General features: G+C 42.0%; 1 protein-coding gene across 2 annotated transcripts in view; it reads left to right on the top strand.

Annotated features, from left to right (window-relative positions):
* The window catches only part of sumf2 (sulfatase modifying factor 2), an 81371-nt gene that overhangs the window by 21869 nt on the left and 45705 nt on the right, over positions 1–13797 (top strand). For both annotated transcript variants that reach the window (XM_060847934.1, XM_060847933.1), the window contains exon 5: positions 10640–10790. In XM_060847934.1, the coding sequence (XP_060703917.1) occupies positions 10640–10790 (151 nt within the window). The remainder of the gene's footprint in view (positions 1–10639; positions 10791–13797) is intronic.

The following is a 13797-nucleotide window of genomic DNA, read 5'->3' on the forward strand; positions in this document are numbered from 1 at the left end:
AAGGGAAATATTATTTGTGAAACAAAGATTATATGAATATGGCGACAAACCGGGTAGATACTTAGCATTTCTTGCAAAGAAAAAGAAAGCCCCTCAAACTATTCCGACCATCAAGGAAAGTACAGGTACCCTGACTCATGATCATAAAAAGATCAATGCGACCTTTAAAAAATTTTATTCTGAACTATATAGATCGCAGGATTGTGAAGATAGGATTAGGAAGATGCAGTCATTTTTTAAAAATTTGACCTTCCCGGGCCTGACTCCGGAACAGGTGTCGGCCCTAAATACCCCTTTAACAGTCCAAGAAATACTTGAGGCAATTAGGCAACTTCAGAGCGGAAAAGCACCGGGCCCGGATGGTTTTCAAGCTGAATTCTATAAAGAATTTACAGGAATATTGGTTGACCCACTTATGGATATGTATAATTTTGCGCATAGTCAGGTCTGTCTCCCGCCCATGCTGAAAGAAGCAAATATTTCTCTTATCCTCAAAAAACGAAAAGACCCAGAAGATTGTGCATCTTACAGACCAATATCCTTACTAAATGTAGACTTTAAAATTCTCTCAAAAATGTTAGCACTAAGACTAGAAAGGGTACTGCCATATATTATAAAGGAGGACCAGACGGGATTTATTAAGGGCCGCAGATCATCCAATAATATCAGAAGGGTCTTGAATATGATCCAAGCCTGTCATCAGGGAAAGATACCTGGAGTAGTAATTTCATTGGATGTGGAAAAGGCATTCGATAGGGTTGAATGGTCATATTTATTTTACACATTGGAAAGGTTTGGCGTTGGACAGGTGTTTACCAAATGGGTTTCAACATTGTATAATGACCCCAAAGCAGCTGTTATTACTAATGGGTTAAGATCGGATGGCTTCAGTGTGGGTAGGGGCTGCCGTCAAGGATGTCCTCTCTCACCATTGTTGTTTACACTGATAATCGAACCATTAGCAGAAGCCATCCGGACTGATCCTAATATAACGGCCCCGAGGATTGGTACAGGTAAACACAAAATTACCCTCTATGCAGACGACGTTCTCTTATTCCTCAGTAATCCTTTAATGTCAGTGCCTCGTCTAATTCAAGTTATTAATACATTTAGTGCATTCTCAGGCTATAAAATTAATTTTTCAAAATCGGAAGCCATGCCAATGGGTGGTCTGGCTATGATACCCCACTTAATGGACGGATCCCCTTTTCCCTTCCGTTGGTCCCTGGAGGGCTTCTTATATTTAGGTATTTTTATCACGCCAGTATTTGATCAGCTGTATAGGGCTAATTTTGTACAATTAATGGAAAGGATAAGGCAGGACCTCCAGCGATGGAGAAACCTTCCGACTTCCTGGCTAGGGAGAATAGCATTAATTAAAATGAATGTTCATGCCCGTCTCTTATATCCTATGAGAGTGCTCCCACTGATGCTGCCAAGGCTAGCCCTACGTAAATTATATGGCTGGTTGGGCTCCTTTATTTGGAACCATAGACGGCCCCTTATTAAGCTGAAGAAGCTACAGCTTCCACAGGCAAGGGGAGGACTGGACTTCCCAGACTTTAGGAAATATCAGTTAAGCTCCCTACTAAGTTACATAGCTGATTGGGTTTCATCTGATCCACAATCAATTTGGCTGGATATCGAAGTCTCTCAAGTAAAATACCCACTTATTAACCTTTTATTTTCAGATAAGAGGAAAATCATTACAGACCACTGTAAAAATCCCATAATATTAAACACAATTAAGGCCTGGAATATAATGCGGCAAAATGAGGGTAACTCACATAAAACATCCCCCCATGCACCAATAGTAGGCGCATGGGGATTCCAACCGGGGATTACAGATGCCACCTTTAAACTCTGGAGATCCAGGGGCATCTCATGCTTAGGGGACCTATTTAAAGATGGGATCCTGATGTCCTTTGAGCAGCTGCGTCTGAAATTCGGAATACCTAATGGGGATCTCTTTCGATACTTCCAAGTTCGAGATTATATACAGAGGAAGACTACATTAATAGATAGTCTTTATAAATCAGACAGAGAACGTAATGTCTTACGACCAGCGGGGGCATCCTCTGTTAGTACTGTATACCATTTGCTACATGATGGAGTCTCAGGAGACATGGATGACCTGCTTAAAACATGGGAGCAGGACTTGGGGCTAGAAATCTCTGAGGATATGTGGAATGACATTTGGGAAAATGCTAGAAGAATTGCTATCTGTAACAGAACTCAGGCTATCCAACTAAAGATACTTCATAGGGCCCATATAGCTCCGGCTCGACTGGCAAAATTTAAGGCAGGAGCATCTCCAATGTGTCCCAAATGCAAAATAGAGGTGGGTACTCTTGTACATTGTCTGTGGACTTGTCAGAAAATCCGCAGATGCTGGACTAAAGTGGCAAATACCCTGACAGAGATTTTAGGAACGGAAATTAGGGTGGACCCTGTATCTCTCCTTTTGGGCTTTTCGAACCTCTCATCTCTGGATATGCATGGGAAGAGACTATTTTCTATTCTCTCTTTCTGTGCAAGGAAAAATATTTTGGTGAACTGGGTGGCTGAGGGCCCCCCTGGACTTTCAAATTGGCACAGATTAATTATGGAATATATCCCCCTTGACTTCCTCACAAATATGGTGCACCGAAAGACTGAATTATTTTATAAAATACGGCAGCCCTTTTTGAATTATATAAATGCAGATATTTCGGCTATCCTAACAAGGGCTTTCATTTAGTGAAGATTTCAGACCGGGCTGCTCCGGGGCCCCTTGGGAGAGGAATCCTGCACGAATGCGGGTTTTATTATATTTGATGTTTATACATTCCGAGCATGTAAGAGACTTAAGTATACACTCTGGTTAGTTTATAGGTTAGATTAGTAGAAAGTTGAGTTTTTTTTTCTTTTTTCGTTTTTTTTTCTCTTTTTGTTTTCTTTCTTTCTCTTTTCTTTGTTAAATTATGACTATTGTATATATGATTTAATTGTACATCAATGTTTGTATTTGAGAGTTTTGTTTATTTTTGTAAATTTGCAAAAATGTTAAATTTCAATAAAAATATCTACAAAAAAAAATACATATACACAAAAGAGGCATCTCCAAATGTATTAAATTCATCTCAGTCCTTTCATTTAGAATCATTGATTGATAGAGATGTACAGCACAGATAAAGGCCCTTCAGCCCATTACATCCTTGTCAGTCAAAAACAGCCATCTAACTATTCTAAGCCCATTTTACAGCACTCCTGTTTGCCTTGGCTTTACAAGTGCATGTCTAAATACTACTTAAACTACTTAATACTATTTGGGTAGCATGGTGGCTCAGTGGTTAGCACTGCTGCCTCACAGTACCAGGGACCCATATTCGATTCCTGCCTCGGGCAATTGTCTGTGTGGAGTTTGCACATTCTCTCTGTGTTTGTGTGGCTTTCCTCTGAGTGCTCTGGTTTCCTCCCACAATCTAAAGATGTCCAGGTCAGGTGAATTGGCCATGCTAAATTGCCCATAGTGTTAGGTGCATTAGTCAGGGGTTAACGTAGGATACGGGAATGGGTCTGGGTGGGTTACTCCTCGGAGGGTCGGTGTGGACTTGTTGGGCCAAAGGGTCTGTTTCCATACTGTAGGGAATCTAATCTAATCTAATCCAATCTAAAAATTCTTCCTCTACCAACCTTACATTGTTTTATTTTCCTCCTATGAACCTGTTTGGAATAAAAACCAAAGGAGTTTGGTGTCTAAAGTACAGTTTCCTGATAGGTATTGGAAGTGTGTTGTAAATTATATATTTTGTGTTACATTGCAGAGATTTTTGTTAAACATCCATATACACTTTTCCCACTGTAAACAGTTTTGTGTATGCTGATATATTGTCTGTCAAATCATTGGAATTGATGCTTTTAACTTGCAAGTTTCTGATCACTTGGCAGAATTTTGATCATGAGAGGCAGTGGCAAAGCAGTAATGTCACTGAAGTAGTAGTCCAGAATATTGCTCTGGATTGAATCTGCCATGCTAGCTGGTGAAATTTGAATTCAATAAAAATTGGCAATTAAAAAACTGAATTCTGGAGTTAAGAGCTAAATATTATGTAACTTAAGGAAGATTGGAGAAAGCTACAGAACATAGATGAGGACTCCAAAATCTCTGAGTCACAGAAAACTGGCATCCATGATCACCGTAGTAGAGAAAGTTAATGGGAATCTTGGTTTTATTTCCTTTGGAGGAAATGATATGCAATATAAAAGGTGTTCAAAGTTTGTGAGAAGATTTGTAGCTCAGGTGCTCGTTGTTGTGGTTCTGTTTGCCAAGCTGGGAATTTGTGTATGCAACACAAATTCCCAGCTTGGCGAACAGAACCACAACATATAAAGGGTTAAACGGATAGTTAAGGCATACGCTTGTCTTTATCAGTCATGGCATAGATTATAAGAGCAGGGAGGTCATGGTGCAGCTGTACAGGACTTTGCTTATGCTACAGCTAGAGCACTGCTTGCATTTCTGGTCACCATACCGTAGCAAGAATGTGATTGCACTGGAGAGGCTGCAGGGAAGATTCCCAGGGGTGTTTACTGTGGTGGAGCATTCCAAGTGTGAAGAGAGGTTGATTAAACGCAAGTTATTTTCTTTGGAGTAAAGATGGTTGAGGTGGACCTGATAGAGATTGAGGGGTACCAACAGGATGAATAGAAAGCATTGGTTTCTTTTAGTTGAAGGGTCAGTAACAAGGAGGCAAAATTTTAAACGAGATTGAAGAGTGGATTTGAAGAAAAATGTTTTCATCCAAAAGGTGCTAGAGGTCTGGAATGTACAGCCTGAGAGGGTATTTGGGGGCAGGAAACCTCACAAACTTCAAATGTTTGTGGCTAAGCACTTGAAATATCATGGCGTTTAAGGTTATGGGTCTAGGTCAGGGCAATTGCCCGTAGTGTTAGGTGAAGGGGTAAATAGAGGGGAATGGGTCTGGGTGGGTTGCGCTTCGGCAGTTCAGTGTGGACTTGGGCCGAAGGGCCGGTTTCCACACCGTAAATAATCTAAAGTAATATCTAAAAAGTAATAGGATTCACGTAGGTAATAGTATATTTATGGTGGTTGCAGATCTTGATGGACTTAAAGGCCTGTATTTTGTGATTCTCTGATAGAAAAGGAAGGGAGTATAAAAGGAGAGAGTTTTAGCAATAAAAGATGTAAAGCACCAATTAGACCTCAGCAGGAATACTGTGAACATTTTAATCTCCTTATCTAAGGAAGTGGTGCAGAGAAGATTTACTCGGCTGATGTCAGGTTTGGAGGAGAGTTTGAATAGATTAGACGTGTACTTACTGGAATATTCAAAAAGGGAGAAGACACCTCCTTGAAACATACAAGATTTCTGGGGACTTAGTCATAGCATAATACAGCATGGAAATGGCCCTTGGACACAAACTGGTCCATGCTGGTTCAGTTAGTCCCAACTACCCATATTTGGTCCATATCGCTCTAAACCCTTCCCATCCATGTGCCTATTCAAAGTTTTTTAAACATTGGTATTGTTATATACCAATGATATATGCCTGAAAATGGTATACAGAGGAACCATGATTATCCGAATACCAATTATCCGAAAATCGGATTATCTGAAGGTGATCTCGAGGCTCTGACAGAAACATTACATCAAAGAAGCGTGTCCAACACTGATCGCGTCTTTCATTTACAGTGATTAAAATCGCTGCTGAGAATACTCCTGGACTGATGGGAGTGCAGGCCCCATCTCTAAATGACTGACCTCCCGCCCCTCTTTTTCTCTTCCTACACTTTCCCTGGAGTCTATAGAGGGGTATACCTAAACCCCCCCCTTCCCCAGATAATTTCTCTAACATTGTCCTGTACAGGGCAAAGGTGGAACCTATCAAAAAGTTGTGTGTATGTGCACGTGCTATTTGGAGACTCACCCCCGCCCCCCCAAAAAAGGCAGTAGCAGCAGCAGCAGTCTTGTTGGTTTCCAATCTGCCTGCCCCGGAGAGGAGGCGGGGCAGACAGCGGTGTTGGGGGCGGGCGGGAGGCAGTTTTGGAGTCGGGTGGGGGTGGTGTTGGGGGAAGGAAGGGGGCGGGCGGGAGGTCAGTTTGGGGGTGGATGGGGGAGGCGGTGTTGGGGTGCAAGCAGGAGCCAGTGTTGGGAGCGGGCAAGGGGCATGCGCATGCTGTGCTGCTGCCTGGTTTCAACAGGGAGCGGACTTAATAGAAAACTCCCAAGCCCAGAGGAAAGGCATTGAATCGATTAACTTTTCTCCTCTTGCCTTAAACCTATGCCCTCTAGTTTTCAATTCCCCATCGCTGGGGAAAAGACTATATACTTTCATCCTGTCTATGTTGCTCATGATTTTATACACCTCAATAGGGTCATCTGTCATTCTCCTACATTCCAAGGATTGAAGCCCTATCCTGGCCAACCTCTCCCTAGAACTCGGACCTACTTGTCATGGCCACGTCCTCGTCAATCTTCTTTACACTCTTTCCTGTTTAATTATGTCTCTCTTATAACAGAATGATCAAAACTGTACACGATACTCCAAGTGCAGTCTCACAACTGTGACATAACATCCCAACTCCTATATTAAGTGCCTCGACAGATGAAGGCCAGCGTGGCTAAATGCCTTTTTCACCACCCTGTCTACCTGGCATCACTTTCAATGAATTTTGTACTTGTATTCCTAGGTCCTTTTGTGCCACAACACACCTGAGGACCTTATCATTTACTGTGAGGATCCTTCCTTTGATTGACGTTCCAAACCTCACATTTTGCTGTATTGAATTGCATTTGCCAATCCTCAGCACACTTTCCCATCTAATAGAATTGTATGATCAAGATTCCTCTGTACTTTTTGATAATCTTCATTGCTATCAATGATACCTTCTAATTTTGTATTATCTGCAATCTTTTTAATCATGCCTGTACGTTCTTATCCAGATCATTGATGTAAATAACAAAAGCAAAGGTCCCAGCACCAACCTCTGTGGCAGACCACTGGTCACAGGCCTCCAGTCCAAGAAACCATTTTCAACTGTCATCCTCTGCTTCCTACCATTGAGCCAATTTTGACTCCAATTAACTATCACTGGATGCCAGACTTGACTGGGTAGATGCAGAGCAATTGTTTCTCCTTGTGGAAGAGTCAAGGACCATAATCTCAGGATAAGGGTTACATATTTGAGACAGTGAGGAGAAGCAAGTTTCTTCTTTTAGAGTAGTGAATATATGGAATGCTTTATGACAAAGGGATGTGGGCTAGGTGATTACGTATGTTCAGTTAATTTACCAACTTAATTAGCTGTGCTAAAATGGTACGGTCAGGAGCAAATGGACTGAATATTTCTCATTCTTAACTCCCTCATTTCACCAGAAATTGCAAAATCCAGCTGTGTTCCAAATAGAGATATTTGAACGGGTACCAGTGGAAAATGACAAATGTTGCTGTCATGTTAATTCACAGCCTTGCTGTTGAGTATGAAATTCTTTGGAAGATGTTCCTGATTGCTATTGGATTTGAGGATCTCGGCTTTGCAGTGAACCTCGCTATCCTGAGCTCTTGCCTCTGGAATCTGAATTAGGCAGTAAACACTGAAGTATCGATCAGCAGCTGGATTGCAGTAGTGCTGCCTTTCATGGCAAAATCCTGGAGACTCTCAAAATACTATTCTAATAACACTGTTACAATGTTTACTGAATTTCTGAGTTTCAGATAAGTCCTTCGGGATGTTAGCCAGACATTTCTGGTCCAGAACTTGTAAATCAAACTCCTTACACTGGGGTAATCTCTTTTCTTTAACTAGCTCAATTACTCAGGATCAACTGTTTTTGACATTCAGGTCTGCTGAGACTTATGCAAACTGTTCCAAACTAAAACTTAAAAAGCATTTTCCCAAGCTATGGATATTTCCCCAAAGTATAAAAACAATTCCAGAATAGAACGTAGAACATAGATGTTGTGCGACCTTTCGTACCAATCTGAAGCCCATTTAACCTACATTATTCCATGTACGTCCATATGCTTTTCCAGTGACTACTTAAATGTACTTAAAGTTGGTGAATCTACTACCGTTGCAGGCAAAGCATTCCATATCCTTACTACTCTCTGAGTAAAGAAACTACCTCAGACATCTGTCCGATATCTATCACCCCTCAATTTAAAGCTATGTCCCCTCGTGCTCGCCGTCACCATACTTGGAAAAAGGCTCTCCCTGTCCACCCTATCTAACCCTCTGATTATCTTATATGTCTCTATTAAGTCACCTCCCAACCTCCTTCTCTCTAACGAAAACAGCCTCAAGTCCCTCAGCCTTTCCTCGTAAGACCTTCCCTCCATCCCTGGTAACATCCTCTGCACCCTTTTCAAAGCTTCCATATCCTTCTTATAATGCGGTGACCAGAACCGTACACAATAGTCGCACAAGAGTTTTGTACAGCCGTAGCATAACCTCATGGTTCTGGAACTCAATCCCTCTATTAATAAAAGCTAAAATACTGTATGCCTTCTTAACAACCCTGTCAACCTGGGTGGCAACTTTCAAGGATCTGTGTACTTGGACACCGAGATCTCTCTGCTCATCTACACTACCAAGAATCTTACCATTAGCCCAGTACTTTGCATTCTGGTTACTCCGACCAAAGTGAATCACCTCACACTTGTCTGCATTAAACTCCATTTGCCACCTCTCAGCCCAGCTCTGCAGTTTATCTATCTCTGTCTGTAACCTACAACATCCTTCATTGTTATCCACAACTCCACTGGACCTTCATGTTGTCTGAAAATCTACTTCTACACCCTCATCCAGGCTATTTATAAAAATGCCGAACAGCAGTGGACCCAATACCGATCCTTGCAGTACACCACTGGTAACTGGACTCCAGGATGAACATTTCCCATCAACCACCACCCCCTGTCTTCTTTCAGCAAGCCAATTACTGATCCAAACTGCTATATCTTCCACAATCCCATTCTTCCACATTTTGTACAATAGCCTACTGTGGGGAACCTCATCGAACGCCTTGCTGAAAACCATATACACCACATCAACCGGTTTACTCTCATCTATTTGTTTGCTCACCTCGAAGAACTCAATAAGGTTTGTGAGGCATGACCTACCCTTCTCAAAACCGTGCCGACTATCCTAATCAAATTATTCTTTTCTAGATGATTATAAATCTCTTATAACCTTTTCCAACACTTTACCAACAACTGAAGTGAGACTCACTGGTCTATAATTAACAGGATTGTCTCTACTCCCCTTCTTGAACAGGGGAACCACATTTGCTATCCTCCAGTCTTCTGGCACTATTCCTGTAGACAATGGCGATTTAAAGATCAATTCCAAAGGCTCGGCAATCTCCTCCCTGGCTTCCCAGAGGATCCTAGGATAAATCCCATCTGGCCCAGGGGACTTATCTACTTTCACACTCTGCAGGATTTCTGATACCTCCTCCTTGTGCACCTCAATCCCACCTAGTCTAGTAGCCTGTATCTCAGTATTCTCCTCGACAACATTGTCGTTTTCTAGAGTGAATACTGTCGAAAAATATTCATTAAGTGCTTCCCCTATCTCCTCTGACTCCACACACAATCTCCCACTACTATCCTTGATTGGCCCTAATCTTACTCTTGTCATTCTTTTATTTCTTAGATACCTATAGAAAGCCTTAGGGTTTACCCTAATCCTATCCGCCAACAACTTCTCATGTCTCCTCCTGGCTCTTCTGAGCTCTATCTTTAGGTCTTTCCTGGCTACCTTGTAACCCTCAAGCGCCCTAACTGAGCCTTCACATCTCATCCTAACATAAGCCGCCGCCTTCCTCTTGACCAGAGATTCCACTTCCTTCGTAAACCACGGCTCCCGCGCTCTACAGCTTCCTCCTGCCTGACAGGTACATACTTATCAAGGACACACAGTAGCTTTTCCTTGAATAAGCTCCACATTTCTAATGTGCCCATCCCCTGCAGTTTCCTTCCCCATCCTATGCATCCTAAATCTTGCCTAATCACATTGTAATTGCCTTTCCCCCAATCTGTAACTCTTGTCCACTGGTATACACCTATCCCTTTCTATCACTAAAGTAAACATAACAGAATTGTGATCGCTATCACTAAAGTGCTCACCTACTTCCAAGTCTAACACCTGACCAGGCTCATTACCCACTACCAAATCCAGAATCTCCTATCTGAAAGCACAGCGCTCTTTACTTTGTTTAGACTGGCAGAGTTTATGAGCAAATTCCCATTGCTCTTTGGAAAGTGTCTCTCTAACACTTTTTGAAAATGCTAATTGCTATAGAAATACTGAAAGGTTAATTGCTCACCTCCTTCGGACACATGGAAAATTGTAAGCCACCAGTTCAAAATATTTAAAAAATGAACTCAATGGTATTAAAGTATAGGTGAATTTTACACCTGACATCACAATTGAGTTGAATTGCTTGGTGTATTTTGGTTGTTCTTCATTGAGAATAGTTTGGTTTAGAGTTTCAGGTAAATAACCAACTGTAACATAGTGGTGGCTTTCAGCATGTGGAATTAGATGCCGTTTTTAACAACTGAATGGCAGTTCTTTTTTGGTTGTAAAGAGCGTAATCATTATAATTAATCAGATTTCTCCAATTGTTTTAAGCCAGCAGGCCCTGGCTCTGGAATTAAAGAAAAACTGCATTACCCAGTGGTGCAGGTGAGCTGGTCTGATGCTCAGGCCTTCTGTGAGTGGAAGGGGATGCGATTGCCAACAGAGGAAGAGTGGGAATTTGCTGCTCGAGGGGGTTTGGAAGGTATGATCACATGTCATTGTTGGGTTCCTTGCTCTTTTATATATTGACAACCTAGATCTTAGTATACCAGCCATATAAAGTCTGTAGACGATGCAAAACATAGAAGCTTTGTGCAATCCATGGATGTTCAAAGCACTATTGTCCAAAGAACCCGACGACTCCCGCTGATTTTTTTTGTTAAATAGCCAGGAATATCAGAAACAATGCTGAATTTCTAAACTTCCAGTGTCAGAAATCCATTGTTGGGTGGAAATTCCTCATCTCTGGTGTATAACTTGGAAAGGGCATAGAAGCTGGTGGAACAGATGGCAGATGGAATTTAACATTGAAAAATGTGAAATCTTTGATTTTGATTGAGTGTTGGGAGGTGGGGAGATGATAATATAAAACAAAGGGCAGAATTTTCAAGTGAATGGATGTGGGTGTATATGTGTGTTAATAATTGGAGGTACCAGAACAGCATAGTGGCTCAGTGGTTAACACTGCTGCCTCAGAGCGCCAGGGGCCCAGGTTCAGTTCCACCCTTGGTGACTGTGTGGAGTTTCTGCATTCTCCCCTGTCTGCATGGGTTTCCTCTGGGTTCTCTGGTTTTCTCCCACAGTCCAAAGATATGCAGGTTAGATGAGTTAGTCATGGGAAATGCAGGGTTCAGGGATAAGGGAGGGATAGTGGGGATGGGAGTTGGCTAGTAGAGCTGCCAGCCTGGATGGGATGCTGTATGGATGGTCAATGTGGACTGAATGGTCTGCTTCCACACTATAGGAACTATAGTGACGGGGTGGCAGAATGGTTAATTAGATACAAGAGAAAGCTGCTTAACCGCATCTTTCCTGTCTTGCTATTCAATTAGATGATGGTTGATATCTTAACTCCACTTCCTTACTTTGCTTCTGTACCCTTAAATGTCTATACCTGACACATTTACCAGTTTTGATTCCGAATAACCTTATCAGACCAGAGGTTATTCAGCACCAAGTTTCTTTTTGCTTGACTCTTGAATTGTTACTTATTAGACTCTCAGCTGTTGAATGGAAGCGCCCGTCTACTTCATTGTCTGAGTGACACAGACGAAAACCTCCAATATAATGTTCCTTTTCATTGACGTGTTGTGTTATGCCCCATTCAAGTGATGGATTTCAAGGGTCTTCCCCCAACCTCCTTTATTCATGGAGTCATCACATTATTTAAAGGTCTTATTAAATGACACAAAATGCTGGAATTGCCTTTCTTTTGGACCTAGATTGACAGAAATTATGGGCCAGGCCTCTGTATTTGAAATGAATTACTATTTAATACAAATAAGTAAATTCCAACTACAGATAAATAATTGTGACATATTGACATATAACTGAGCTTGTTAAAATTCTTATCCTTTATAAAATGTTCCTTTTATCAGGTTGTAGGTTTGCTTGCTGAGCTGGAAAGTTTCTTCTCTCACGTTTTGTCACCATTCTAGGTACCAGCAGTGAGCCTCCGATGAAGTGTTGGTGTTCTGTCCCGCTTGCTATTTATGTGTCTTGGTTTGTTGTGGTAGGTGATATAATTTCTATTTCTGGTTCTGTTTCTGAAAGATTGTTAAATGAGGTCCAGGTCTATATGTTTATTAACGAGGTTCCAGTTTGAATGCCCGGCCTATAGGAGTTCCTGTGTGTGTCTTTGTTTGGCCTGTACCAGGATGGATGTATTGTCCCAATCGAACTGGTCTCCCTCTTCGTCTGTGTGTGTGGAGAAACCAGTGATAGTTGGTCATATCTTTTGGTGGCTAGTTGGTGCTCATGTGTCCTGGTGGCTAGTTTCCTGTCCGTTTATCCAATGTAATGTTGCAGTCCTTGCAGGATATTTTGTATATTGCTTTCATTCTGCTGGCTCTACATATTGGGTCCTTCAAATTTATCAGTAGCTGTTTCAGTGTGATGGTAGGTTTATGGGTTACCATGATGCCTAATGGCCGGAGTAGTCTGGTCATCATCTCTGAAATGTCTTCGATGTATTGTAGGATGACTAGAGTCTCGACGTGTTGTGTCTACCTGTTTAGGTCTGTTGTGCAGGAATCGGCGGACTACACTTATTGGGTAACTACTGTTCCTGAATATGTTGTATAGGTGTTCTTCCTCGACTTCTGGGTGCTGCAGTGTGTTGTGGCTTGTTTAAATAATGTCCTGTTGCAACTCCATTTGTGGGTGTTGGGGTGATTGCTCCTGTAGTTGAATATCTGGTCAGTGTGTGTGGCTTTCCTGTAAATGCCAGTCTACAGTTCTTCATTAGGTAAAAACAATGACTGCAGATGCTGGAAACCAGATTCTGGATTAGTGGTGCCGGAAAAGCACAGCAGTTCAGGCAGCATCCGAGGAGCAGGAAAATCGATGTTTCGGGCAACAGCCCTTCATTAGGAATACAGCACCATTAATCCAGAATACAGTTCTTCATTGGCTTTTCATCCTAATGTGACACCCAAGAAGGGGGGGGTCGGTTGTTATTCTCTTTCACTTCGGTGAACTTTATGCCAGTAAGGATGTTGTTTATGTGTTTGTGGGTTTCTACTAATGTGTCATGTTTTGTGATGACAAAGGTGTCGTCCATATAGCGGACCCAAAGCTTGGTCTGGATTGTGGGAAGGGCTGTTGTTCTAACCTCTTCATAATCGCTTCTGCTTTAAGTCCTGATATTGGTGACTCCACAGGTGCCCCGTTGATTTGTTTATAGATCTTGTCTGTGAAGGTGAGGTGGGTTGTGAGGCACAGTAGTTTGAGGATGCTGTCCTTGCTGATGGAGTTGGCATTGCTGGATGTTTGTATCCCTGGTTTATCTAACAGTGAGGCCAGTGTTTGTTTGGCTAGGGTGATGTTTATTGACGTAAGTAGGACCATCATGTCAAAGGAAACCATGACCTTGTCATCCTCTACCTTGGTATCCTTGATGTTAAGGAATTCCTGGGTTGAGTGGATGGAGTGGGTTGAGTCTTCTGCCAGATGTTTGTGTATGTTGCAGTTTCTTGCTAGCCTGTATG

The sequence above is a fragment of the Hemiscyllium ocellatum genome, chromosome 31 (assembly GCF_020745735.1).
Source record: "Hemiscyllium ocellatum isolate sHemOce1 chromosome 31, sHemOce1.pat.X.cur, whole genome shotgun sequence".
NCBI lineage: Eukaryota > Metazoa > Chordata > Chondrichthyes > Orectolobiformes > Hemiscylliidae > Hemiscyllium > Hemiscyllium ocellatum.